Source organism: Leptodactylus fuscus, chromosome 11 (genome assembly GCF_031893055.1).
Source record: "Leptodactylus fuscus isolate aLepFus1 chromosome 11, aLepFus1.hap2, whole genome shotgun sequence".
NCBI lineage: Eukaryota > Metazoa > Chordata > Amphibia > Anura > Leptodactylidae > Leptodactylus > Leptodactylus fuscus.
Window position 1 is genome coordinate 10,128,723 of NC_134275.1, and position 27,185 is coordinate 10,155,907.

Consider the following 27,185-nt stretch of genomic DNA (forward strand, 5'->3'; position numbering starts at 1 on the left):
TTTCTCAGGGTGCCTTATATAGGACCTGCAGGTAGGCGGATGTCTCAGGGTGCTGTATAATGGACCCGCAGGTAGGCGGATGTCTCAGGGTGCTGTATAAAGGACCTGCAGGTAGGCGGATGTCTCAGGGTGCCTTATATAGGACCTGCAGGTAGGCGGATGTCTCAGTGTGCTGTATAAAGGACCTGTAGGTAGGTGGCTGTCTCAGGCTGCTGTATAAAGGACCTGCAGGTAGGTGGATGTCTCAGGGTGCTGTACCTAGGACCTGCAGGTAGGTGGATGTCTCAGTGTGCTGTATAAAGGACCTGTAGGTAGGTGGCTGTCTCAGGCTGCTGTATAAAGGACCTGCAGGTAGGTGGATGTCTCAGGGTGCTGTACCTAGGACCTGTAGGTAGGCGGATGTCTCAGGGTGCTGTATAAAGGACCTGCAGGTAGGTGGATGTCTCAGGGTGCTGTACATAGGACCTGTAGGTAGGAGGATGTCTCAGGGTGCTGTATAAAGGACCTGCAGGTAGGTGGATGTGTCAGGGTGCTGTACCTAGGACCTGCAGGTAGGCGGATGTCTCAGGGTGCTGTACCTAGGACCTGCAGATAGTTGGATGTCTCGGGGTGCTGTATAAAGGACCTGCAGGTAGGCGGATGTCTCAGGGTGCTGTATAAAGGACCTGCAGGTAGGCGGGTGTCTCAGGGTGCTGTACCTAGGACCTGCAGGTAGGTGGATGTCTCAGGGTGCTGTATAAAGGACCTGCAGGTAGGCGGGTGTCTCGGGGTGCTGTATAAAGGACCTGTAGGTAGGCGGATGTCTCAGGGTGCTGTATATAGGACCTGTAGGTAGGCGGATGTCTCAGGGTGCTGTACCTAGGACCTGCAGGTAGGCGGATGTCTCAGGGTGCTGTACCTAGGACCTGTAGGTAGGCGGATGTCTCAGGGTGCTGTACATAGGACCTGTAGGTAGGAGGATATCTCAGGGTGCTGTATAAAGGACCTGCAGGTAGGTGGATGTCTCAGGGTGCTGTACATAGGACCTGTAGGTAGGAGGATATCTCAGGGTGCTGTATAAAGGACCTGCAGGTAGGTGGATGTCTCAGGGTGCTGTACATAGGACCTGTAGGTAGGAGGATGTCTCAGGGTGCTGTATATAGGACCTGTAGGAAGGCGGATGTCTCAGGGTGCTGTACCTAGGACCTGCAGGTAGGCGGATGTCTCAGGGTGCTGTACCTAGGACCTGTAGGTAGGCGGATGTCTCAGGGTGCTGTACCTAGGACCTGCAGGTAGGCGGATGTCTCAGGGTGCTGTATAAAGGACCTGCAGGTAGGCGGATGTCTCAGGGTGCTGTACATAGGACCTGTAGGTAGGAGGATATCTCAGGGTGCTGTATAAAGGACCTGCAGGTAGGTGGATGTCTCAGGGTGCTGTACATAGGACCTGCAGGTAGGCGGATGTCTCAGGGTGCTGTATAAAGGACCTGTAGGTAGGCGGATGTCTCAGGGTGCTGTACCTAGGACCTGCAGGTAGGCGGATGTCTCAGGGTGCTGTATAAAGGACCTGCTGGTAGGCGGATGTCTCAGGGTGCTGTATAAAGGACCTGTAGGTAGGTGGATGTCTCAGGGTGCTGTACATAGGACCTGCAGGTAGGCGGATGTCTCAGGTGCTGTATAAAGGACCTGCTGGTAGGCGGATGTCTCAGGGTGCTGTATAAAGGACCTGTAGGTAGGTGGATGTCTCAGGGTGCTGTACATAGGACCTGCAGGTAGGCGGATGTCTCAGGTGCTGTATAAAGGACCTGCTGGTAGGCGGATGTCTCAGGTGCTGTATAAAGGACCTGTAGGTAGGCGGATGTGTCAGGGTGCTGTACCTAGGACCTGCAGGTAGGCGGATGTCTCAGGTGCTGTATAAAGGACCTGTAGGTAGGCGGATGTCTCAGGGTGCTGTACCTAGGACCTGCAGGTAGGCGGATGTCTCCGGTGCTGTATAAAGGACCTGTAGGTAGGCGGATGTCTCAGGGTGCTGTACCTAGGACCTGCAGGTAGGCGGATGTCTCAGGGTGCTGTATAAAGGACCTGTAGGTAGGCGGATGTCTCAGGGTGCTGTATATAGGACCTGTAGGTAGGCGGATGTCTCAGGGTGCTGTACCTAGGACCTGCAGGTAGGCGGATGTCTCAGGTGCTGTATAAAGGACCTGCTGGTAGGCGGATGTCTCAGGGTGCTGTATAAAGGACCTGTAGGTAGGCGGATGTCTCAGGGTGCTGTACCTAGGACCTGCAGGTAGGCGGATGTCTCAGGTGCTGTATAAAGGACCTGCTGGTAGGTGGATGTCTCAGGGTGCTGTATATAGGACCTGCAGGTAGGCAGATGTCTCAGGGTGCTGTACCTAGGACCTGCAGGTAGGCGGATGTCTCAGGGTGCTGTATATAGGACCTGCAGGTAGGCGGATGTCTCAGGGTGCTGTACCTAGGACCTGCAGGTAGGCGGATGTCTCAGGGTGCTGTACCTAGGACCTGCAGGTAGGTGGATGTCTCAGGGTGATGTATATAGGACCTGCAGGTAGGCGGATGTCTCAGGGTGCTGTATGAAGGACCTGCCGGTAGGTGGATGTCTCAGGGTGCTGTATAAAGGACCTGTAGGTAGGTGGATGTCTCAGGGTGCTGTATAAAGGACCTGTAGGTAGGCGGATGTCTCAGGGTGCTGTACCTAGGACCTGCAGGTAGGCGGATGTCTCAGGGTGCTGTACCTAGGACCTGCAGGTAGGCGGATGTCTCAGGGTGCTGTACATAGGACCTGTAGGTAGGAGGATATCTCAGGGTGCTGTATAAAGGACCTGCAGGTAGGTGGATGTCTCAGGGTGCTGTACATAGGACCTGTAGGTAGGAGGATGTCTCAGGGTGCTGTATAAAGGACCTGCAGGTAGGTGGATGTGTCAGGGTGCTGTACCTAGGACCTGCAGGTAGGCGGATGTCTCAGGGTGCTGTACATAGTACCTGCAGATAGTTGGATGTCTCGGGGTGCTGTATATAGGACCTGCAGGTAGGCGGATGTCTCAGGGTGCTATATAAAGGACCAGCAGGTAGGCGGATGGTGCGGGGGTGCTGTACCTAGGACCTGTAGGTAGGTGGCTGTCTCAGGGTGCTGTATATAGGACCTGCAGGTAGGTGGCTGTCTCAGGGTGCTGTACCTAGGACCTGCAGGTAGGTGGATGTCTCAGGGTGCTGTATAAAGGACCTGCAGGTAGGCGGATGTCTCAGGGTGCTGTATAAAGGACCTGCAGGTAGGCGGATGTCTCAGGGTGCTGTATAAAGGACCTGTAGGTAGGCGGATGTCTCGGTGTGCTGTACCTAGGACCTGCAGGTAGGTGGATGTCTCGGGGTGCTGTATAAAGGACCTGCAGGTAGGCAGATGTCTCAGGGTGCCTTATATAGGACCTGCAGGTAGGCGGATGTCTCAGGTTGCTGTATAAAGGACCCGCAGGTAGGCGGATGTCTCAGGGTGCTGTATAAAGGACCTGCAGGTAGGCGGATGTCTCAGGGTGCCTTATATAGGACCTGCAGGTAGGCGGATGTCTCAGGGTGCTGTACCTAGGACCTGCAGGTAGGTGGATGTCTCAGTGTGCTGTATAAAGGACCTGTAGGTAGGTGGCTGTCTCAGGCTGCTGTATAAAGGACCTGCAGGTAGGTGGATGTCTCAGGGTGCTGTACCTAGGACCTGTAGGTAGGCGGATGTCTCAGGGTGCTGTATAAAGGACCTGCTGGTAGGCGGATGTCTCAGGGTGCTGTATAAAGGACCTGTAGGTAGGTGGATGTCTCAGGGTGCTGTACATAGGACCTGCAGGTAGGCGGATGTCTCAGGTGCTGTATAAAGGACCTGTAGGTAGGCGGATGTCTCGGTGTGCTGTACCTAGGACCTGCAGGTAGGTGGATGTCTCAGGGTGCTGTATATAGGACCTGCAGGTAGGCGGATGTCTCAGGGTGCTGTATGAAGGACCTGCAGGTAGGTGGATGTCTCAGGGTGCTGTATAAAGGACCTGTAGGTAGGTGGATGTCTCAGGGTGCTGTATAAAGGACCTGTAGGTAGGCGGATGTCTCAGGGTGCTGTACCTAGGACCTGCAGGTAGGCGGATGTCTCAGGGTGCTGTACCTAGGACCTGTAGGTAGGAGGATATCTCAGGGTGCTGTATAAAGGACCTGCAGGTAGGTGGATGTCTCAGGGTGCTGTACATAGGACCTGTAGGTAGGAGGATGTCTCAGGGTGCTGTATAAAGGACCTGCAGGTAGGTGGATGTGTCAGGGTGCTGTACCTAGGACCTGCAGGTAGGCGGATGTCTCAGGGTGCTGTACATAGTACCTGCAGATAGTTGGATGTCTCAGGGTGCTGTATAAAGGACCTGCAGGTAGGCGGATGTCTCAGGGTGCTGTATAAAGGACCTGCAGGTAGGCGGGTGTCTCAGGGTGCTGTACATAGTACCTGCAGATAGTTGGATGTCTCGGGGTGCTGTATATAGGACCTGCAGGTAGGCGGATGTCTCAGGGTGCTGTATAAAGGACCAGCAGGTAGGCGGATGGTGCGGGGGTGCTGTACCTAGGACCTGTAGGTAGGTGGCTGTCTCAGGGTGCTGTATATAGGACCTGCAGGTAGGTGGCTGTCTCAGGGTGCTGTACCTAGGACCTGCAGGTAGGTGGATGTCTCAGGGTGCTGTATAAAGGACCTGCAGGTAGGCGGATGTCTCAGGGTGCTGTATAAAGGACCTGCAGGTAGGCGGATGTCTCAGGGTGCTGTATAAAGGACCTGTAGGTAGGCGGATGTCTCGGTGTGCTGTACCTAGGACCTGCAGGTAGGTGGATGTCTCGGGGTGCTGTATAAAGGACCTGCAGGTAGGCGGATTTCTCAGGGTGCCTTATATAGGACCTGCAGGTAGGCGGATGTCTCAGGGTGCTGTATAATGGACCCGCAGGTAGGCGGATGTCTCAGGGTGCTGTATAAAGGACCTGCAGGTAGGCGGATGTCTCAGGGTGCCTTATATAGGACCTGCAGGTAGGCGGATGTCTCAGTGTGCTGTATAAAGGACCTGTAGGTAGGTGGCTGTCTCAGGCTGCTGTATAAAGGACCTGCAGGTAGGTGGATGTCTCAGGGTGCTGTACCTAGGACCTGCAGGTAGGTGGATGTCTCAGTGTGCTGTATAAAGGACCTGTAGGTAGGTGGCTGTCTCAGGCTGCTGTATAAAGGACCTGCAGGTAGGTGGATGTCTCAGGGTGCTGTACCTAGGACCTGTAGGTAGGCGGATGTCTCAGGGTGCTGTATAAAGGACCTGCAGGTAGGTGGATGTCTCAGGGTGCTGTACATAGGACCTGTAGGTAGGAGGATGTCTCAGGGTGCTGTATAAAGGACCTGCAGGTAGGTGGATGTGTCAGGGTGCTGTACCTAGGACCTGCAGGTAGGCGGATGTCTCAGGGTGCTGTACCTAGGACCTGCAGATAGTTGGATGTCTCGGGGTGCTGTATAAAGGACCTGCAGGTAGGCGGATGTCTCAGGGTGCTGTATAAAGGACCTGCAGGTAGGCGGGTGTCTCAGGGTGCTGTACCTAGGACCTGCAGGTAGGTGGATGTCTCAGGGTGCTGTATAAAGGACCTGCAGGTAGGCGGGTGTCTCAGGGTGCTGTACCTAGGACCTGCAGGTAGGTGGATGTCTCAGGGTGCTGTATAAAGGACCTGTAGGTAGGTGGATGTCTCAGGGTGCTGTACATAGGACCTGCAGGTAGGCGGATGTCTCAGGTGCTGTATAAAGGACCTGTAGGTAGGCGGATGTCTCGGTGTGCTGTACCTAGGACCTGCAGGTAGGTGGATGTCTCAGGGTGCTGTATATAGGACCTGCAGGTAGGCGGATGTCTCAGGGTGCTGTATGAAGGACCTGCAGGTAGGTGGATGTCTCAGGGTGCTGTATAAAGGACCTGTAGGTAGGTGGATGTCTCAGGGTGCTGTATAAAGGACCTGTAGGTAGGCGGATGTCTCAGGGTGCTGTACCTAGGACCTGCAGGTAGGCGGATGTCTCAGGGTGCTGTACCTAGGACCTGTAGGTAGGAGGATATCTCAGGGTGCTGTATAAAGGACCTGCAGGTAGGTGGATGTCTCAGGGTGCTGTACATAGGACCTGTAGGTAGGAGGATGTCTCAGGGTGCTGTATAAAGGACCTGCAGGTAGGTGGATGTGTCAGGGTGCTGTACCTAGGACCTGCAGGTAGGCGGATGTCTCAGGGTGCTGTACATAGTACCTGCAGATAGTTGGATGTCTCAGGGTGCTGTATAAAGGACCTGCAGGTAGGCGGATGTCTCAGGGTGCTGTATAAAGGACCTGCAGGTAGGCGGGTGTCTCAGGGTGCTGTACATAGTACCTGCAGATAGTTGGATGTCTCGGGGTGCTGTATATAGGACCTGCAGGTAGGCGGATGTCTCAGGGTGCTGTATAAAGGACCAGCAGGTAGGCGGATGGTGCGGGGGTGCTGTACCTAGGACCTGTAGGTAGGTGGCTGTCTCAGGGTGCTGTATATAGGACCTGCAGGTAGGTGGCTGTCTCAGGGTGCTGTACCTAGGACCTGCAGGTAGGTGGATGTCTCAGGGTGCTGTATAAAGGACCTGCAGGTAGGCGGATGTCTCAGGGTGCTGTATAAAGGACCTGCAGGTAGGCGGATGTCTCAGGGTGCTGTATAAAGGACCTGTAGGTAGGCGGATGTCTCGGTGTGCTGTACCTAGGACCTGCAGGTAGGTGGATGTCTCGGGGTGCTGTATAAAGGACCTGCAGGTAGGCGGATTTCTCAGGGTGCCTTATATAGGACCTGCAGGTAGGCGGATGTCTCAGGGTGCTGTATAATGGACCCGCAGGTAGGCGGATGTCTCAGGGTGCTGTATAAAGGACCTGCAGGTAGGCGGATGTCTCAGGGTGCCTTATATAGGACCTGCAGGTAGGCGGATGTCTCAGTGTGCTGTATAAAGGACCTGTAGGTAGGTGGCTGTCTCAGGCTGCTGTATAAAGGACCTGCAGGTAGGTGGATGTCTCAGGGTGCTGTACCTAGGACCTGCAGGTAGGTGGATGTCTCAGTGTGCTGTATAAAGGACCTGTAGGTAGGTGGCTGTCTCAGGCTGCTGTATAAAGGACCTGCAGGTAGGTGGATGTCTCAGGGTGCTGTACCTAGGACCTGTAGGTAGGCGGATGTCTCAGGGTGCTGTATAAAGGACCTGCAGGTAGGTGGATGTCTCAGGGTGCTGTACATAGGACCTGTAGGTAGGAGGATGTCTCAGGGTGCTGTATAAAGGACCTGCAGGTAGGTGGATGTGTCAGGGTGCTGTACCTAGGACCTGCAGGTAGGCGGATGTCTCAGGGTGCTGTACCTAGGACCTGCAGATAGTTGGATGTCTCGGGGTGCTGTATAAAGGACCTGCAGGTAGGCGGATGTCTCAGGGTGCTGTATAAAGGACCTGCAGGTAGGCGGGTGTCTCAGGGTGCTGTACCTAGGACCTGCAGGTAGGTGGATGTCTCAGGGTGCTGTATAAAGGACCTGCAGGTAGGCGGGTGTCTCGGGGTGCTGTATAAAGGACCTGTAGGTAGGCGGATGTCTCAGGGTGCTGTATATAGGACCTGTAGGTAGGCGGATGTCTCAGGGTGCTGTACCTAGGACCTGCAGGTAGGCGGATGTCTCAGGGTGCTGTACCTAGGACCTGTAGGTAGGCGGATGTCTCAGGGTGCTGTACATAGGACCTGTAGGTAGGAGGATATCTCAGGGTGCTGTATAAAGGACCTGCAGGTAGGTGGATGTCTCAGGGTGCTGTACATAGGACCTGTAGGTAGGAGGATATCTCAGGGTGCTGTATAAAGGACCTGCAGGTAGGTGGATGTCTCAGGGTGCTGTACATAGGACCTGTAGGTAGGAGGATGTCTCAGGGTGCTGTATATAGGACCTGTAGGTAGGCGGATGTCTCAGGGTGCTGTACCTAGGACCTGCAGGTAGGCGGATGTCTCAGGGTGCTGTACCTAGGACCTGTAGGTAGGCGGATGTCTCAGGGTGCTGTACCTAGGACCTGCAGGTAGGCGGATGTCTCAGGGTGCTGTATAAAGGACCTGCAGGTAGGCGGATGTCTCAGGGTGCTGTACATAGGACCTGTAGGTAGGAGGATATCTCAGGGTGCTGTATAAAGGACCTGCAGGTAGGTGGATGTCTCAGGGTGCTGTACATAGGACCTGCAGGTAGGCGGATGTCTCAGGGTGCTGTATAAAGGACCTGTAGGTAGGCGGATGTCTCAGGGTGCTGTACCTAGGACCTGCAGGTAGGCGGATGTCTCAGGGTGCTGTATAAAGGACCTGCTGGTAGGCGGATGTCTCAGGGTGCTGTATAAAGGACCTGTAGGTAGGTGGATGTCTCAGGGTGCTGTACATAGGACCTGCAGGTAGGCGGATGTCTCAGGTGCTGTATAAAGGACCTGCTGGTAGGCGGATGTCTCAGGGTGCTGTATAAAGGACCTGTAGGTAGGTGGATGTCTCAGGGTGCTGTACATAGGACCTGCAGGTAGGGCGGATGTCTCAGGTGCTGTATAAAGGACCTGCTGGTAGGCGGATGTCTCAGGTGCTGTATAAAGGACCTGTAGGTAGGCGGATGTGTCAGGGTGCTGTACCTAGGACCTGCAGGTAGGCGGATGTCTCAGGTGCTGTATAAAGGACCTGTAGGTAGGCGGATGTCTCAGGGTGCTGTACCTAGGACCTGCAGGTAGGCGGATGTCTCCGGTGCTGTATAAAGGACCTGTAGGTAGGCGGATGTCTCAGGGTGCTGTACCTAGGACCTGCAGGTAGGCGGATGTCTCAGGGTGCTGTATAAAGGACCTGTAGGTAGGCGGATGTCTCAGGGTGCTGTATATAGGACCTGTAGGTAGGCGGATGTCTCAGGGTGCTGTACCTAGGACCTGCAGGTAGGCGGATGTCTCAGGTGCTGTATAAAGGACCTGCTGGTAGGTGGATGTCTCAGGGTGCTGTATAAAGGACCTGTAGGTAGGCGGATGTCTCAGGGTGCTGTACCTAGGACCTGCAGGTAGGCGGATGTCTCAGGTGCTGTATAAAGGACCTGCTGGTAGGTGGATGTCTCAGGGTGCTGTATATAGGACCTGCAGGTAGGCAGATGTCTCAGGGTGCTGTACCTAGGACCTGCAGGTAGGCGGATGTCTCAGGGTGCTGTATATAGGACCTGCAGGTAGGCGGATGTCTCAGGGTGCTGTACCTAGGACCTGCAGGTAGGCGGATGTCTCAGGGTGCTGTACCTAGGACCTGCAGGTAGGTGGATGTCTCAGGGTGATGTATATAGGACCTGCAGGTAGGCGGATGTCTCAGGGTGCTGTATGAAGGACCTGCCGGTAGGTGGATGTCTCAGGGTGCTGTATAAAGGACCTGTAGGTAGGTGGATGTCTCAGGGTGCTGTATAAAGGACCTGTAGGTAGGCGGATGTCTCAGGGTGCTGTACCTAGGACCTGCAGGTAGGCGGATGTCTCAGGGTGCTGTACCTAGGACCTGCAGGTAGGCGGATGTCTCAGGGTGCTGTACATAGGACCTGTAGGTAGGAGGATATCTCAGGGTGCTGTATAAAGGACCTGCAGGTAGGTGGATGTCTCAGGGTGCTGTACATAGGACCTGTAGGTAGGAGGATGTCTCAGGGTGCTGTATAAAGGACCTGCAGGTAGGTGGATGTGTCAGGGTGCTGTAACTAGGACCTGCAGGTAGGCGGATGTCTCAGGGTGCTGTACATAGTACCTGCAGATAGTTGGATGTCTCGGGGTGCTGTATATAGGATCTGCAGGTAGGCGGATGTCTCAGGGTGCTATATAAAGGACCAGCAGGTAGGCGGATGGTGCGGGGGTGCTGTACCTAGGACCTGTAGGTAGGTGGCTGTCTCAGGGTGCTGTATATAGGACCTGCAGGTAGGTGGCTGTCTCAGGGTGTTGTACCTAGGACCTGCAGGTAGGTGGATGTCTCAGGGTGCTGTATAAAGGACCTGCAGGTAGGCGGATGTCTCAGGGTGCTGTATAAAGGACCTGCAGGTAGGCGGATGTCTCAGGGTGCTGTATAAAGGACCTGTAGGTAGGCGGATGTCTCGGTGTGCTGTACCTAGGACCTGCAGGTAGGTGGATGTCTCGGGGTGCTGTATAAAGGACCTGCAGGTAGGCAGATGTCTCAGGGTGCCTTATATAGGACCTGCAGGTAGGCGGATGTCTCAGGTTGCTGTATAAAGGACCCGCAGGTAGGCGGATGTCTCAGGGTGCTGTATAAAGGACCTGCAGGTAGGCGGATGTCTCAGGGTGCCTTATATAGGACCTGCAGGTAGGCGGATGTCTCAGGGTGCTGTACCTAGGACCTGCAGGTAGGTGGATGTCTCAGTGTGCTGTATAAAGGACCTGTAGGTAGGTGGCTGTCTCAGGCTGCTGTATAAAGGACCTGCAGGTAGGTGGATGTCTCAGGGTGCTGTACCTAGGACCTGTAGGTAGGCGGATGTCTCAGGGTGCTGTATAAAGGACCTGCTGGTAGGCGGATGTCTCAGGGTGCTGTATAAAGGACCTGTAGGTAGGTGGATTTCTCAGGGTGCTGTACATAGGACCTGCAGGTAGGCGGATGTCTCAGGTGCTGTATAAAGGACCTGCTGGTAGGCGGATGTCTCAGGGTGCTGTATAAAGGACCTGTAGGTAGGTGGATGTCTCAGGGTGCTGTACATAGGACCTGCAGGTAGGCGGATGTCTCAGGTGCTGTATAAAGGACCTGCTGGTAGGCGGATGTCTCAGGTGCTGTATAAAGGACCTGTAGGTAGGCGGATGTGTCAGGGTGCTGTACCTAGGACCTGCAGGTAGGCGGATGTCTCAGGTGCTGTATAAAGGACCTGTAGGTAGGCGGATGTCTCAGGGTGCTGTACCTAGGACCTGCAGGTAGGCGGATGTCTCCGGTGCTGTATAAAGGACCTGTAGGTAGGCGGATGTCTCAGGGTGCTGTACCTAGGACCTGCAGGTAGGCGGATGTCTCAGGGTGCTGTATAAAGGACCTGTAGGTAGGCGGATGTCTCAGGGTGCTGTATATAGGACCTGTAGGTAGGCGGATGTCTCAGGGTGCTGTACCTAGGACCTGCAGGTAGGCGGATGTCTCAGGTGCTGTATAAAGGACCTGCTGGTAGGCGGATGTCTCAGGGTGCTGTATAAAGGACCTGTAGGTAGGCGGATGTCTCAGGGTGCTGTACCTAGGACCTGCAGGTAGGCGGATGTCTCAGGTGCTGTATAAAGGACCTGCTGGTAGGTGGATGTCTCAGGGTGCTGTATAAAGGACCTGCAGGTAGGCAGATGTCTCAGGGTGCTGTACCTAGGACCTGCAGGTAGGCGGATGTCTCAGGGTGCTGTATATAGGACCTGCAGGTAGGCGGATGTCTCAGGGTGCTGTACCTAGGACCTGCAGGTAGGCGGATGTCTCAGGGTGCTGTACCTAGGACCTGCAGGTAGGTGGATGTCTCAGGGTGCTGTATGAAGGACCTGCAGGTAGGTGGATGTCTCAGGGTGCTGTATAAAGGACCTGTAGGTAGGTGGATGTCTCAGGGTGCTGTATAAAGGACCTGTAGGTAGGCGGATGTCTCAGGGTGCTGTACCTAGGACCTGCAGGTAGGCGGATGTCTCAGGGTGCTGTACCTAGGACCTGTAGGTAGGAGGATATCTCAGGGTGCTGTATAAAGGACCTGCAGGTAGGTGGATGTCTCAGGGTGCTGTACATAGGACCTGTAGGTAGGAGGATGTCTCAGGGTGCTGTATAAAGGACCTGCAGGTAGGTGGATGTGTCAGGGTGCTGTACCTAGGACCTGCAGGTAGGCGGATGTCTCAGGGTGCTGTACATAGTACCTGCAGATAGTTGGATGTCTCAGGGTGCTGTATAAAGGACCTGCAGGTAGGCGGATGTCTCAGGGTGCTGTATAAAGGACCTGCAGGTAGGCGGGTGTCTCAGGGTGCTGTACATAGTACCTGCAGATAGTTGGATGTCTCGGGGTGCTGTATATAGGACCTGCAGGTAGGCGGATGTCTCAGGGTGCTGTATAAAGGACCAGCAGGTAGGCGGATGGTGCGGGGGTGCTGTACCTAGGACCTGTAGGTAGGTGGCTGTCTCAGGGTGCTGTATATAGGACCTGCAGGTAGGTGGCTGTCTCAGGGTGCTGTACCTAGGACCTGCAGGTAGGTGGATGTCTCAGGGTGCTGTATAAAGGACCTGCAGGTAGGCGGATGTCTCAGGGTGCTTTATAAAGGACCTGCAGGTAGGCGGATGTCTCAGGGTGCTGTATAAAGGACCTGTAGGTAGGCGGATGTCTCGGTGTGCTGTACCTAGGACCTGCAGGTAGGTGGATGTCTCGGGGTGCTGTATAAAGGACCTGCAGGTAGGCGGATTTCTCAGGGTGCCTTATATAGGACCTGCAGGTAGGCGGATGTCTCAGGGTGCTGTATAAAGGACCCGCAGGTAGGCGGATGTCTCAGGGTGCTGTATAAAGGACCTGCAGGTAGGCGGATGTCTCAGGGTGCCTTATATAGGACCTGCAGGTAGGCGGATGTCTCAGTGTGCTGTATAAAGGACCTGTAGGTAGGTGGCTGTCTCAGGCTGCTGTATAAAGGACCTGCAGGTAGGTGGATGTCTCAGGGTGCTGTACCTAGGACCTGCAGGTAGGTGGATGTCTCAGTGTGCTGTATAAAGGACCTGTAGGTAGGTGGCTGTCTCAGGCTGCTGTATAAAGGACCTGTAGGTAGGCGGATGTCTCAGGGTGCTGTACCTAGGACCTGCAGGTAGGCGGATGTCTCAGGTGCTGTATAAAGGACCTGCTGGTAGGTGGATGTCTCAGGGTGCTGTATAAAGGACCTGCAGGTAGGCAGATGTCTCAGGGTGCTGTACCTAGGACCTGCAGGTAGGCGGATGTCTCAGGGTGCTGTATATAGGACCTGCAGGTAGGCGGATGTCTCAGTGTGCTGTACCTAGGACCTGCAGGTAGGCGGATGTCTCAGGGTGCTGTACCTAGGACCTGCAGGTAGGTGGATGTCTCAGGGTGCTGTATATAGGACCTGCAGGTAGGCGGATGTCTCAGGGTGCTGTATGAAGGACCTGCAGGTAGGTGGATGTCTCAGGGTGCTGTATAAAGGACCTGTAGGTAGGTGGATGTCTCAGGGTGCTGTATAAAGGACCTGTAGGTAGGCGGATGTCTCAGGGTGCTGTACCTAGGACCTGCAGGTAGGCGGATGTCTCAGGGTGCTGTACCTAGGACCTGTAGGTAGGAGGATATCTCAGGGTGCTGTATAAAGGACCTGCAGGTAGGTGGATGTCTCAGGGTGCTGTACATAGGACCTGTAGGTAGGAGGATGTCTCAGGGTGCTGTATAAAGGACCTGCAGGTAGGTGGATGTGTCAGGGTGCTGTACCTAGGACCTGCAGGTAGGCGGATGTCTCAGGGTGCTGTACATAGTACCTGCAGATAGTTGGATGTCTCAGGGTGCTGTATAAAGGACCTGCAGGTAGGCGGATGTCTCAGGGTGCTGTATAAAGGACCTGCAGGTAGGCGGGTGTCTCAGGGTGCTGTACATAGTACCTGCAGATAGTTGGATGTCTCGGGGTGCTGTATATAGGACCTGCAGGTAGGCGGATGTCTCGGGGTGCTGTATAAAGGACCAGCAGGTAGGCGGATGGTGCGGGGGTGCTGTACCTAGGACCTGTAGGTAGGTGGCTGTCTCACGGTGCTGTATATAGGACCTGCAGGTAGGTGGCTGTCTCAGGGTGCTGTACCTAGGACCTGCAGGTAGGTGGATGTCTCAGGGTGCTGTATAAAGGACCTGCAGGTAGGCGGATGTCTCAGGGTGCTGTATAAAGGACCTGCAGGTAGGCGGATGTCTCAGGGTGCTGTATAAAGGACCTGTAGGTAGGCGGATGTCTCGGTGTGCTGTACCTAGGACCTGCAGGTAGGTGGATGTCTCGGGGTGCTGTATAAAGGACCTGCAGGTAGGCGGATTTCTCAGGGTGCCTTATATAGGACCTGCAGGTAGGCGGATGTCTCAGGGTGCTGTATAAAGGACCCGCAGGTAGGCGGATGTCTCAGGGTGCTGTATAAAGGACCTGCAGGTAGGCGGATGTCTCAGGGTGCCTTATATAGGACCTGCAGGTAGGCGGATGTCTCAGTGTGCTGTATAAAGGACCTGTAGGTAGGTGGCTGTCTCAGGCTGCTGTATAAAGGACCTGCAGGTAGGTGGATGTCTCAGGGTGCTGTACCTAGGACCTGCAGGTAGGTGGATGTCTCAGTGTGCTGTATAAAGGACCTGTAGGTAGGTGGCTGTCTCAGGCTGCTGTATAAAGGACCTGCAGGTAGGTGGATGTCTCAGGGTGCTGTACCTAGGACCTGTAGGTAGGCGGATGTCTCAGGGTGCTGTATAAAGGACCTGCAGGTAGGTGGATGTCTCAGGGTGCTGTACATAGGACCTGTAGGTAGGAGGATGTCTCAGGGTGCTGTATAAAGGACCTGCAGGTAGGTGGATGTGTCAGGGTGCTGTACCTAGGACCTGCAGGTAGGCGGATGTCTCAGGGTGCTGTACCTAGGACCTGCAGATAGTTGGATGTCTCGGGGTGCTGTATAAAGGACCTGCAGGTAGGCGGATGTCTCAGGGTGCTGTATAAAGGACCTGCAGGTAGGCGGGTGTCTCAGGGTGCTGTACCTAGGACCTGCAGGTAGGTGGATGTCTCAGGGTGCTGTATAAAGGACCTGCAGGTAGGCGGGTGTGTCGGGGTGCTGTATAAAGGACCTGTAGGTAGGCGGATGTCTCAGGGTGCTGTATATAGGACCTGTAGGTAGGCGGATGTCTCAGGGTGCTGTACCTAGGACCTGCAGGTAGGCGGATGTCTCAGGGTGCTGTACCTAGGACCTGTAGGTAGGCGGATGTCTCAGGGTGCTGTACATAGGACCTGTAGGTAGGAGGATATCTCAGGGTGCTGTATAAAGGACCTGCAGGTAGGCGGATTTCTCAGGGTGCCTTATATAGGACCTGCAGGTAGGCGGATGTCTCAGGGTGCTGTATAAAGGACCCGCAGGTAGGCGGATGTCTCAGGGTGCTGTATAAAGGACCTGCAGGTAGGCGGATGTCTCAGGGTGCCTTATATAGGACCTGCAGGTAGGCGGATGTCTCAGTGTGCTGTATAAAGGACCTGTAGGTAGGTGGCTGTCTCAGGCTGCTGTATAAAGGACCTGCAGGTAGGTGGATGTCTCAGGGTGCTGTACCTAGGACCTGCAGGTAGGTTGATGTCTCAGTGTGCTGTATAAAGGACCTGTAGGTAGGTGGCTGTCTCAGGCTGCTGTATAAAGGACCTGCAGGTAGGTGGATGTCTCAGGGTGCTGTACCTAGGACCTGTAGGTAGGCGGATGTCTCAGGGTGCTGTATAAAGGACCTGCAGGTAGGTGGATGTCTCAGGGTGCTGTACATAGGACCTGTAGGTAGGAGGATGTCTCAGGGTGCTGTATAAAGGACCTGCAGGTAGGTGGATGTGTCAGGGTGCTGTACCTAGGACCTGCAGGTAGGCGGATGTCTCAGGGTGCTGTACCTAGGACCTGCAGATAGTTGGATGTCTCGGGGTGCTGTATAAAGGACCTGCAGGTAGGCGGATGTCTCAGGGTGCTGTATAAAGGACCTGCAGGTAGGCGGGTGTCTCAGGGTGCTGTACCTAGGACCTGCAGGTAGGTGGATGTCTCAGGGTGCTGTATAAAGGACCTGCAGGTAGGCGGGTGTCTCGGGGTGCTGTATAAAGGACCTGTAGGTAGGCGGATGTCTCAGGGTGCTGTATATAGGACCTGTAGGTAGGCGGATGTCTCAGGGTGCTGTACCTAGGACCTGCAGGTAGGCGGATGTCTCAGGGTGCTGTACCTAGGACCTGTAGGTAGGCGGATGTCTCAGGGTGCTGTACATAGGACCTGTAGGTAGGAGGATATCTCAGGGTGCTGTATAAAGGACCTGCAGGTAGGTGGATGTCTCAGGGTGCTGTACATAGGACCTGTAGGTAGGAGGATGTCTCAGGGTGCTGTATAAAGGACCTGCAGGTAGGTGGATGTGTCAGGGTGCTGTACCTAGGACCTGCAGGTAGGCGGATGTCTCAGGGTGCTGTACCTAGGACCTGCAGATAGTTGGATGTCTCGGGGTGCTGTATAAAGGACCTGCAGGTAGGCGGATGTCTCAGGGTGCTGTATAAAGGACCTGCAGGTAGGCGGGTGTCTCAGGGTGCTGTACCTAGGACCTGCAGGTAGGTGGATGTCTCAGGGTGCTGTATAAAGGACCTGCAGGTAGGCGGGTGTCTCGGGGTGCTGTATAAAGGACCTGTAGGTAGGCGGATGTCTCAGGGTGCTGTATATAGGACCTGTAGGTAGGCGGATGTCTCAGGGTGCTGTACCTAGGACCTGCAGGTAGGCGGATGTCTCAGGGTGCTGTACCTAGGACCTGTAGGTAGGCGGATGTCTCAGGGTGCTGTACCTAGGACCTGCAGGTAGGCGGATGTCTCAGGGTGCTGTATAAAGGACCTGCAGGTAGGCGGATGTCTCAGGGTGCTGTACATAGGACCTGTAGGTAGGAGGATATCTCAGGGTGCTGTATAAAGGACCTGCAGGTAGGTGGATGTCTCAGGGTGCTGTACATAGGACCTGCAGGTAGGCGGATGTCTCAGGGTGCTGTATAAAGGACCTGTAGGTAGGCGGATGTCTCAGGGTGCTGTACCTAGGACCTGCAGGTAGGCGGATGTCTCAGGGTGCTGTGTAAAGGACCTGCTGGTAGGCGGATGTCTCAGGGTGCTGTATAAAGGACCTGTAGGTAGGTGGATGTCTCAGGGTGCTGTACATAGGACCTGCAGGTAGGCGGATGTCTCAGGTGCTGTATAAAGGACCTGCTGGTAGGCGGATGTCTCAGGGTGCTGTATAAAGGACCTGTAGGTAGGTGGATGTCTCAGGGTGCTGTACATAGGACCTGCAGGTAGGCGGATGTCTCAGGGTGCTGTATAAAGGACCTGTAGGTAGGTGGATGTCTCAGGGTGCTGTACATAGGACCCGCAGGTAGGCGGATGTCTCAGGGTGCTGTATAAAGGACCTGCTGGTAGGCGGATGTCTCAGGTGCTGTATAAAGGACCTGTAGGTAGGCGGATGTGTCAGGGTGCTGTACCTAGGACCTGCAGGTAGGCGGATGTCTCAGGTGCTGTATAAAGGACCTGTAGGTAGGCGGATGTCTCAGGGTGCTGTACCTAGGACCTGCAGGTAGGCGGATGTCTCCGGTGCTGTATAAAGGACCTGTAGGTAGGCGGATGTCTCAGGGTGCTGTACCTAGGACCTGCAGGTAGGCGGATGTCTCAGGGTGCTGTATAAAGGACCTGTAGGTAGGCGGATGTCTCAGGGTGCTGTATATAGGACCTGTAGGTAGGCGGATGTCTCAGGGTGCTGTACCTAGGACCTGCAGGTAGGCGGATGTCTCAGGTGCTGTATAAAGGACCTGCTGGTAGGCGGATGTCTCAGGGTGCTGTATAAAGGACCTGTAGGTAGGCGGATGTCTCAGGGTGCTGTACCTAGGACCTGCAGGTAGGCGGATGTCTCAGGTGCTGTATAAAGGACCTGCTGGTAGGTGGATGTCTCAGGGTGCTGTATAAAGGACCTGCAGGTAGGCAGATGTCTCAGGGTGCTGTACCTAGGACCTGCAGGTAGGCGGATGTCTCAGGGTGCTGTATATAGGACCTGCAGGTAGGCGGATGTCTCAGGGTGCTGTACCTAGGATCTGCAGGTAGGCGGATGTCTCAGGGTGCTGCACCTAGGACCTGCAGGTAGGTGGATGTCTCAGGGTGCTGTATATAGGACCTGCAGGTAGGCGGATGTCTCAGGGTGCTGTATGAAGGACCTGCAGGTAGGTGGATGTCTCAGGGTGCTGTATAAAGGACCTGTAGGTAGGTGGATGTCTCAGGGTGCTGTATAAAGGACCTGTAGGTAGGCGGATGTCTCAGGGTGCTGTACCTAGGACCTGCAGGTAGGCGGATGTCTCAGGGTGCTGTACCTAGGACCTGCAGGTAGGCGGATGTCTCAGGGTGCTGTACATAGGACCTGTAGGTAGGAGGATATCTCAGGGTGCTGTATAAAGGACCTGCAGGTAGGTGGATGTCTCAGGGTGCTGTACATAGGACCTGTAGGTAGGAGGATGTCTCAGGGTGCTGTATAAAGGACCTGCAGGTAGGTGGATGTGTCAGGGTGCTGTACCTAGGACCTGCAGGTAGGCGGATGTCTCAGGGTGCTGTACATAGTACCTGCAGATAGTTGGATGTCTCGGGGTGCTGTATATAGGACCTGCAGGTAGGCGGATGTCTCAGGGTGCTGTATAAAGGACCAGCAGGTAGGCGGATGGTGCGGGGGTGCTGTACCTAGGACCTGTAGGTAGGTGGCTGTCTCACGGTGCTGTATATAGGACCTGCAGGTAGGTGGCTGTCTCAGGGTGCTGTACCTAGGACCTGCAGGTAGGTGGATGTCTCAGGGTGCTGTATAAAGGACCTGCAGGTAGGCGGATGTCTCAGGGTGCTGTATAAAGGACCTGTAGGTAGGCGGATGTCTCGATGTGCTGTACCTAGGACCTGCAGGTAGGTGGATGTCTCGGGGTGCTGTATAAAGGACCTGCAGGTAGGCGGATGTCTCAGGGTGCCTTATATAGGACCTGCAGGTAGGCGGATGTCTCAGGTTGCTGTATAAAGGACCCGCAGGTAGGCGGATGTCTCAGGGTGCTGTATAAAGGACCTGCAGGTAGGCGGATGTCTCAGGGTGCCTTATATAGGACCTGCAGGTAGGCGGATGTCTCAGGGTGCTGTACCTAGGACCTGCAGGTAGGTGGATGTCTCAGTGTGCTGTATAAAGGACCTGTAGGTAGGTGGCTGTCTCAGGCTGCTGTATAAAGGACCTGCAGGTAGGTGGATGTCTCAGGGTGCTGTACCTAGGACCTGTAGGTAGGCGGATGTCTCAGGGTGCTGTATAAAGGACCCGCAGGCAGTCGGACTGATTTTGGCATATGTCCCCAATAACTTGAACCCTGTTGATCTTGGAATCGATGGCTTTCTTGGTTCTCAGTCCTCCATGCCGGGTGATGACTAAGAACGAGTCTCCCCTTTTAAGGTGGAATTGATTTTGTGGGGTGCAGAGGAGCAGGAAGGTCTTGTCGTTGCGTGCGTCAGTCTGCGGCATCCCAGCGGTGATCAGTGTAAATTAGAGACAATTGGCTGGTCCTCATTACGGGACCCGATGTAACCAGATGTATATTTATAGCCGCCAACACAATTCTCTCCCTCGGGAGTGCCAATGTCACCAAAGTTTAAGGAGCACACAAGCCCCGCAGCCAGTCAGCAAAACTTTTCTCAGATAATTCCTTGTCAGACGAGAGGTGTTTGGGAAATAATTAGGCCGTTTAGCGACCAGGAGGATCTTCCAGCAATCTCCACTTCCTTAAAAGTTGCACGAGGCGCGCGGCGCCCTCCGCGGCTCTGAAGGAATGTATTGTAATGTGCACTTAATTAATATTTCAGCACCTCACATTTTCTCCACTTCAAAGTTCCTCCTAGGGCTGTGAATGCTCCTTCGATCCCGCTGTAGTTTGTGCGGCGCGTTCCCCTTGTTCTGTCTCATCTGACAAAAGTGCTGATTGTCCTTGTTTGACATTGTGGGGATGGCGGTAATCGCACACAACAGGCTCGCTCACGCTGACAAGGTCGGGCCTCTCCGATCGGCCACCGGCATGCATAATGCTTGGTGTGGTGGGGCGGCCATGGAGGGGCGCACTCTGCAAGGAGATTATTTCTTGCAACTGTAATGTAAAGATAGAAATTAGGAGCAGAGTGCACCCCCTAGTGGAAGGGGAAGGAAAGGGTATAGTGAGAGCCATGCACCAAGGGCAAAGCAGAGCGCCCACCACTGTACTGTAGGGTGATGGAGAGACTGGGCCCATGCCAGTGGGACGTAAAGCAACCTGTGGAGTCCTTAGCGCCCCCTAATGGAGTATCTGCAGCACTGAAGGTGGAAGAGATTGGCCTTCGAGCTAACAGATGGGTTGAGCATGATTTCATAGTGTAAGACAGCAATTACTATGGACAGATATTCTCCTTCCTGCACCCCAGGGGGACCTTAGGCAGAACAGAGAGCGCCCACTACTGGAGTATCCTGTAATGTGAAGGAACGAGTGGCCCCCAGATGGTGCAGGGTAGAATAATCCCAATTCTAATGTGCAAAACAGGATGTACTAGTACAGCGCCAACTAAGAAATGTAGGGCAGGGCTGTGCGCTCACTACCGAAACTTACCTAACAATTCAGAGGGGTAAAGCTTGGCCCTCCTGAGAACGCAACGTATACCAATAGAGCGCCCTCTGGGGATCATAGGACCATATAGAGTGGCCACTACTGGTACACTCCCCTGTACGGGTGGCAGTGCAACATATACTGGCGGGCACTAAAGCTAGAGCTCAGCTTGTGGACCTTAGGGAAGGACAGAGCGCCCCCCACTGGGATACCCGGCCCACATGTACAAGAGGAAAGATGGGCGCCAGATGCTGAAGGTGGAATGAGCCTCACAGCAAACGGAAGCACAACATGTACTAGTTTTTTTTTTTTTTTTTTCCAAAGGGGCCCTTCTAACACTGAAAGTAGAGCGCCCCCTACTGACCTTAGGGCAGGACAGAGCATACGCCAGTGGAGAATGCAACTATCTGTACTGCGGGGTGAAGGCACCATGCGCCCCACATGCTACAGGGCAGAATGAGCTACATGCCAGTGGACATGGCTAGATGTGCTAGTGGGCAGGGAACCAGGTACACACAATGAGGAGAGCGCCCCCTGGGGATTGCAGGACATGATTGGCTCTGCACTAAAAGACTTGGAAAGATACTAATGGTTTTATGGGCCACATATGGAAGCACGAAGGAAGATGTTGTGACGGGTAGAGAAATCCCTCAGCCACACCCTGAAGTAGAGCGCCCCTTGTGGCCCTTCATGCAAGACACGGCATCCAACGCTGGCAGCCCACCCTACATAAACAAGAGGCTAAAGGAAAGATTTGCCCCAAGTGTTGAAGGTGGAGTAAGCCCCATGGAGAATGGCAAAGCATCGTGTACTGACCAGCAGAGAGACCCTTTATACACAGAAAGTAGAGCGCCCCCTGGTGGAATATAGGGCAAGACAGAGAGCCCATGGCCCAGGTGGTGTAGGGCAGCCTGACCCCACATCATCCCCATAAAATATAGTACCCTGTCTGGCCCGAAGAGCAGAGGCCCCCCGTAACTGAAGAAAAGATTGGCCCTCCTTTTTAGGGATGTATGTTCCCCATGCTACCTCCCCTCCCCGACTGGATGGCTCACAGAGTGGCCCTGATGTCTACGAGCAGTGATCCCCTCCCCTAATGAAACACATACACGAGCCTAAAGTTTACTGCCCCCGATAAAGAATAGTTGGGGTCCTTCTCGCTAGATCGTCCGATCTGCTCCTGGGAAAGCTGGGTGACAACTCCTGGTAAAGCAATCCTGAGAAGCCGAGGACGATTCAAGGACTTGATGAATTGTATTTACTGGGTTTCTCCTAATTGTATTCATTCTGTGGGTGCCTGTGATGTTTCTGTGCCCGCGTGCGCCGGTGGCAGAGGCGGCAGGTGAGATGGGGGGGGAGGGGGGGGTATTGTTTCCTTATTAATAGGGATTTAGAGCTTTCCCCCGAGGATCCCGAGTGCTTGAAATTCATAGCTTTGTAGTAAAACAATATAATGAGTACAGTGCAGCCCTACAAGGGCGATCCCCCCGGTATTATAGTCAGAGCTTCCTGATTTTCTGCTGGCATCAAGTTAGCTTCACTTCCCCGACTATTTAACCCCTGACGAGCCGCCAGACGAGAGACAGAAGCCGATCTCTTATATCTTCCTTATGCTGTGTCTTCCTGGGAGGTCGTGCAATGTGGCCCAGTCTTAGAGACATCTCAGCGCCTCCACAAATTCTATAGGCTTTAATAGGCTCCTCCCCACTGATTTCGGCGTAGTTGGAATTTTTTCTCTAACCCCCGCTGTTCTTGAGCAATCTGTGCTGTTAGTTTTGGTGCCTGATATGGTAACTAGACTCCCTAATGACAAGTGGGTGGTGTCAGGGAGGAGCAGGCAAGGGGGCGGGACTCTGACACTGGCTGTCTGTGATGGGGGCGTGACTAAACTATCAGAGGCGGGCAGTGTTCGAGTTCTGAGACACGCCCGCTCCTCCCTGACACCACCCACTTGTTATTAGGGAGTCTCGTTACCATATCAGGCACCAAAACTAATTACACAGATTGCTCAGGAACTATGGGGGCTAGAGAAAAAATTTTGACTGTACTGGAATCAGCAGAGTGGTGACTATTAAAGGATGAAAATGGCTGGTGCATCTTGGTTAAGAATATAATTCCAGACCATCAGTCACTGACACTTCCAAAAATTAAAAAAACGTCAGGAATAGAATTGTGTATTATTCCAAATCTCTACACCCCTACGAAGCTTTGACGGACCTCGTGGACACTGTGATCGATGTATTTGTGGCCGTGACCCGTCACAATCTGGGGTGGCTTCTAACATAGGGGCGCTGATGGGAGAGACCCCTTTATTGTGTATTAGGAGATAGTAGGCCTTTCCGTCATCTTACAAGATGCCCCAACCTCCTTAGAGGAACCCTGAAGACCTCAGTGATGAAGTTTTTGCTGTCAGGAGAGTTTCTTAAATCTCATCATTTGCATGAATGTTATAAATCAGCCCAAACCTGCAGAATCAGCCAAATCCTTGGAAGAATCGTCGTCTTCCTCTTAATTCCCTTCTCCGTGTCAGATAAAGCAGATTTTGCAGATGTTTGTTTTTTTTTCTGAGACTTTTTAATCTCACAAATACAGTTAAAGCCCAAGAAGATGCCGTCTGGTAACACCCCAACTGCAACGTGCCCAAGAAGGTGCCAGCTGGTAACACCCCGGCTGCAACGTCTACCCATGTGTCTCTGGGATGGTTCCCCCCCCCCCTAATAGCAGGTGGTTTGACCCTGAGACTGCAGACAGATAAATGGGGGAAAGAACCAAATTGTCATTAGATGGGGGGGGGCTTCCTTAGTGAATATGGATGCGGTGGTATTATAAGGGGTGGGGGGCACATTGATCTTTCCTGTGGCGCCCCCTCTTCCCCGAGTTGGTCTTCTGAGGCTCCTTGACCTACACGGACTGTAAGGACGCCGCAGAGATAATTGTTTGGTGACCCGCAGCTTGTACCAGGGCACTGGCCAGGAAATTGTTTGGGGATTTAGCTAAATAAGCGGTGGGCGGGGGATCGGTCTGGCCGCATCTATATTTCATGTTCAGTCTTTGGAAAGGTTGAGAAAGTTTTTCTTCTCGTGCAGATCTTCCGTCTGGGGCTTTCAGAAGATGTCGATCTGTCACTTCTTCCTCTCCGCTGCCAAAGCGGTGTCATACTTCATTAGCCGTCCTGATGGGGCGACGTGCGGAGTCCCTGCGCCACCTGCCATAGGGGAGGGGACTGCCAGGATACTTGCAAAATTTGTTCTTGCCCTGCTGTCAATCTAAGGCCAACGCTGCCCCCTGTTATTGTGGTCAGTGACTAAACCTGCAGCTGCTCAATGAAGTGGATTCTACTGTCCCCTGTTATCAGCCACTTTTCTCCCTGTATGGACAGGGGTTGTCTATGACGCCCTCCTCCTGGCTCACTAGAGCCTCACATGCTGCTCTGTCCCCTATGCTTTACACTGCAGCTTAGCTTGTGCAAATTTACTAATAACTCTTAAAGCATCTGGGACAGAGCAGGAAAATTGTTTTGGTGGAGTTTCCCCTTAAAGGGGCCTTTCACTAATTCCAACAATTCCATTTCTTCTCATCTATTCCGGAATACTTGGGATTTTTCCTCTAGCCCCCACCGTTCCCAAGCAGTAAGTTCAGTTAGCTTTTGGTAACTAGATTCCCTAATGACAAGTGGGTGGTGTCAGGCAGGAGCAGGTAAGGAGGTGTGACTCAGCACTGTGACACGGTCTGCCTCTGAGCCACGCCCCCTTACCTGTCTGACACCTCCCACTTGTCATTAGGGAGTCTAGTTACCATATCAGACACCATAAATACCAGCACTGATTGCTCAGGAACGGTGGGGGCTAGAGAAAATTTTGTAACTACACCAGAATCGGTGGAAGGGCCGGTATTAAGGGATGAAAAGAGAGGGAGGCGGTGACAGGTCCTCTTTGAAGTGTTCTTGAAGTTCTCTTGGATCCATGGTGGGTGCCCCTAAGATGTCACATGGCGATGCCAGCCGCCCCTTCTCCTGACAAGTAGACGCAACACCTCGGGTTTACTAAATGAATCCTTAATAGTTTGTAGACCAGTTTAGCTGCGCGGAGCGAACCGTTCCATCTGCCATCTGGGCACAGACGGTGCCAGCTCTGATCAGCGGCTATTCCTCCAGCTAGTGACCCGAGGCAGACCTTGCCCGTCTGTACTGGCACTGCAACACAGTCCACTTGGGCAGGCAGCGCCATAAGTGGAAGAAACATGTTGACGTGCCAAGCGGCTCGGTCCGTCCCGTCTTCTGTGATAAAAAGCCCTTTATCCCTGTGCCAGCCCCATAGACCTGGATGCCATGGAAATGTCTGCCACGCAGCCGAGCCTCGCCCGCTCCGTCATCTGCCAGATGGATCAAAGACCATCCCAAACTAAAGAAAAATCACCAACTCCTTGTAGATAAGTCGCCTGCGCTGATACATTGTAACAAAGTCCCAGGACAGGGGAGAGGTGCGAGTCGTCTCGGCTTAGGGGCAGTGAATGGAAACCTGTTCTTGTCACAGCTGAGGTTTTGTGACAATTGAATCCGGTCAAGGATTGACTGTGCAGGGTGAAAGCCATTGCAACAAATATACTCCATTACTGTATGATCAGTAGGTGAGGGTTGGTCTGGCCCCCTAATTCTCAGGACTGGCGGGGGTCCCAGAGGTCGGGCCCCACAAATTATGAAGCAATGGCTTCTTCTAGCACTTGATCAGATGGGAATACTTTAGTGGGGTATTCCAGTAGTAACTGATCGGAGAGGGTGCAGACATTGGGACCCCCACAGATCACAAGAGCTGATCCTTCTCCATCACCCCGACCACTGCTCCAATCTAATGGGGTTCGTGTCCCCTGTTCACATCAATGGTGAGGGTCTAAGTGTTCGGACAACCTCAGATCCAGTGGTTCGGGAGTCACTTGTTACTAGATTAACCCTTTAAGCCAGGACAGGTAATAAGGATGTTCCTATTCACTGACAGGCAGCAGAGGTCTTGACGATTGTGATGATTTGGAGTATTTCGCACATTGCAGGACGTTTCCGCTATTAACCCCTCCTCTCTTTGCAGGTGACCCTGGGGAAAGTGCTGAAAGTGATTGTGGTGATGCGCAGCCTCTTCATCGACCGCACCATAGTGAAGGGCTACAACGAAAATGTGTACACGGAAGACGGCAAGGTAAGAGCATGTGACCTCTTTAAAGGGGTTGTCTTACTATGGACACTTATCCTTATGTACAGGATAGGAGATAAGTGTCCGTGGGTGTCCCCATCAGTCAGGAGTATGTGAGCCGGTGCACGTGTGCCATCTCCATCAGCCCCATAGAAGTGGATGGAGCGGTGTGCAGACATGTGCGCCAGGGCTCTGTTCACATTGTGTTCCGTCTTCTATTGATCTAAGCAGTGGACCCCACACAGTCAGACACTTACACTGTGTCCTGCATATAGGGAATACTTTTCTGTTAAAGGGCCAGTGCACCTTAAAGGGGTTTACTGTGACTTTTATATTACTATCAGATTGTTGGGGCACCTCCACCGATCAGCTGATTAATGAGCACTCAGGAGAGAACTGCAGCCGTCTCACCCCATACCAAGCACAGCGCCGTACTTGGTATAGTGGCTTTGCCTGGTATTGCAGCTCAGTCCCAATAACTTGAATGGGAAACCCATAGGACAGTGTGACATAGGTCACTAGGAAGAAGCCGCAGCCTTCACCTGGACGCCATGGCCCCTTCAAACATTTCATTAAATGGGGCTCATCCCTCATGTGAATGTTGACAAGGCAGAGTCTGATCTCTGCTGGTCTGTAATGGCTGATACCAGAGAACAGTAGCATGTGAATGGGCTCGATGGACTAGAGCCCCTGTAACCCAGAACAAATGAGACGGTGAGTGATCTGCCATATTGTCCTGTCTGGCCCGGCCTCCTGCCAGTCTGCGGCTCAGGTCTCAGTTGGCATCAACAGTTGCTGAATGAAGAGGTCACGGCGATCCGCGGCAAACAGAACCTCGCCGAGGCGCTTGTGATATTTACAGAGCTGTGAACAACACGCCGCCCGGCTCCCGCACCCCCGTGCTCCCGTCTCTCCCGGTGCGCTGGTAATTGTCACATCGGGGTTACTCGGGGATATTTTGTTCCCTAAATTTATTGACGAGCAAAAAGGGCAGACGGGAACAGATGAATATGTTAAAACAAAAAAAAAATATCGTTCCTGTCCACTGGAACATTGGAACAGCTAATAAATTAATTTGGTTTTCACAGCCGACTGTGCTCATGTAATTGGCTTTTCGTGTTAACCCCTCGTGTTCTGCAAATACAACAACCACTGATCTGCGGTTTCCGAAGTGCTGCAAATGACAAAGTAGAATGCGATTAACCGCGCGACGTCGCAGTGAAAGGCCCTCTGCCCACCCGGGGCAATGGCCGCCAGTCACCGTACTAAATCAGGAAGGGTTAAAGGGGCGCAAATTTTAACCCATTCCACACCAGAACGCCTGCCCACGAAGCGCTATGTATCGCATTAATATGGGAATCAGGTTCCCTGACTGATTGTAGCTCAGACAATGCTCTTCAGACCCAAAGGCCACATCGTAACGAGCAGAGGCCGCAGCAGAAGAGGTTGTTAGCATGCAGATGTCTTACCGGCGCGGTGTCGAGAAAAGTCTGCAGCAGCAAGGGGGGCGATCTCCATCATGTGACCTCTGCAGCCCTCACAAGTACCCCTGTAGTCTGTCTGTGCAGGGAGTTAGAGGTCCTCCATATGCATTAGTTTTTAGAAAAATCTGATTAACAATGCAGAAGACTCTGAACAGTCTAATTGCTATGGATA

General features: G+C 53.6%; 1 protein-coding gene across 1 annotated transcript in view; it reads left to right on the plus strand.

The window, feature by feature from the left end:
• The window catches only part of MED27 (mediator complex subunit 27), a 119,082-nt gene that overhangs the window by 80,457 nt on the left and 11,440 nt on the right, over positions 1 to 27,185 (plus strand). Inside the window, exon 5 of the mRNA XM_075260287.1 lies at positions 25,428 to 25,535. Coding sequence (XP_075116388.1) covers positions 25,428 to 25,535 — 108 coding nt within the window. The remainder of the gene's footprint in view (positions 1 to 25,427; positions 25,536 to 27,185) is intronic.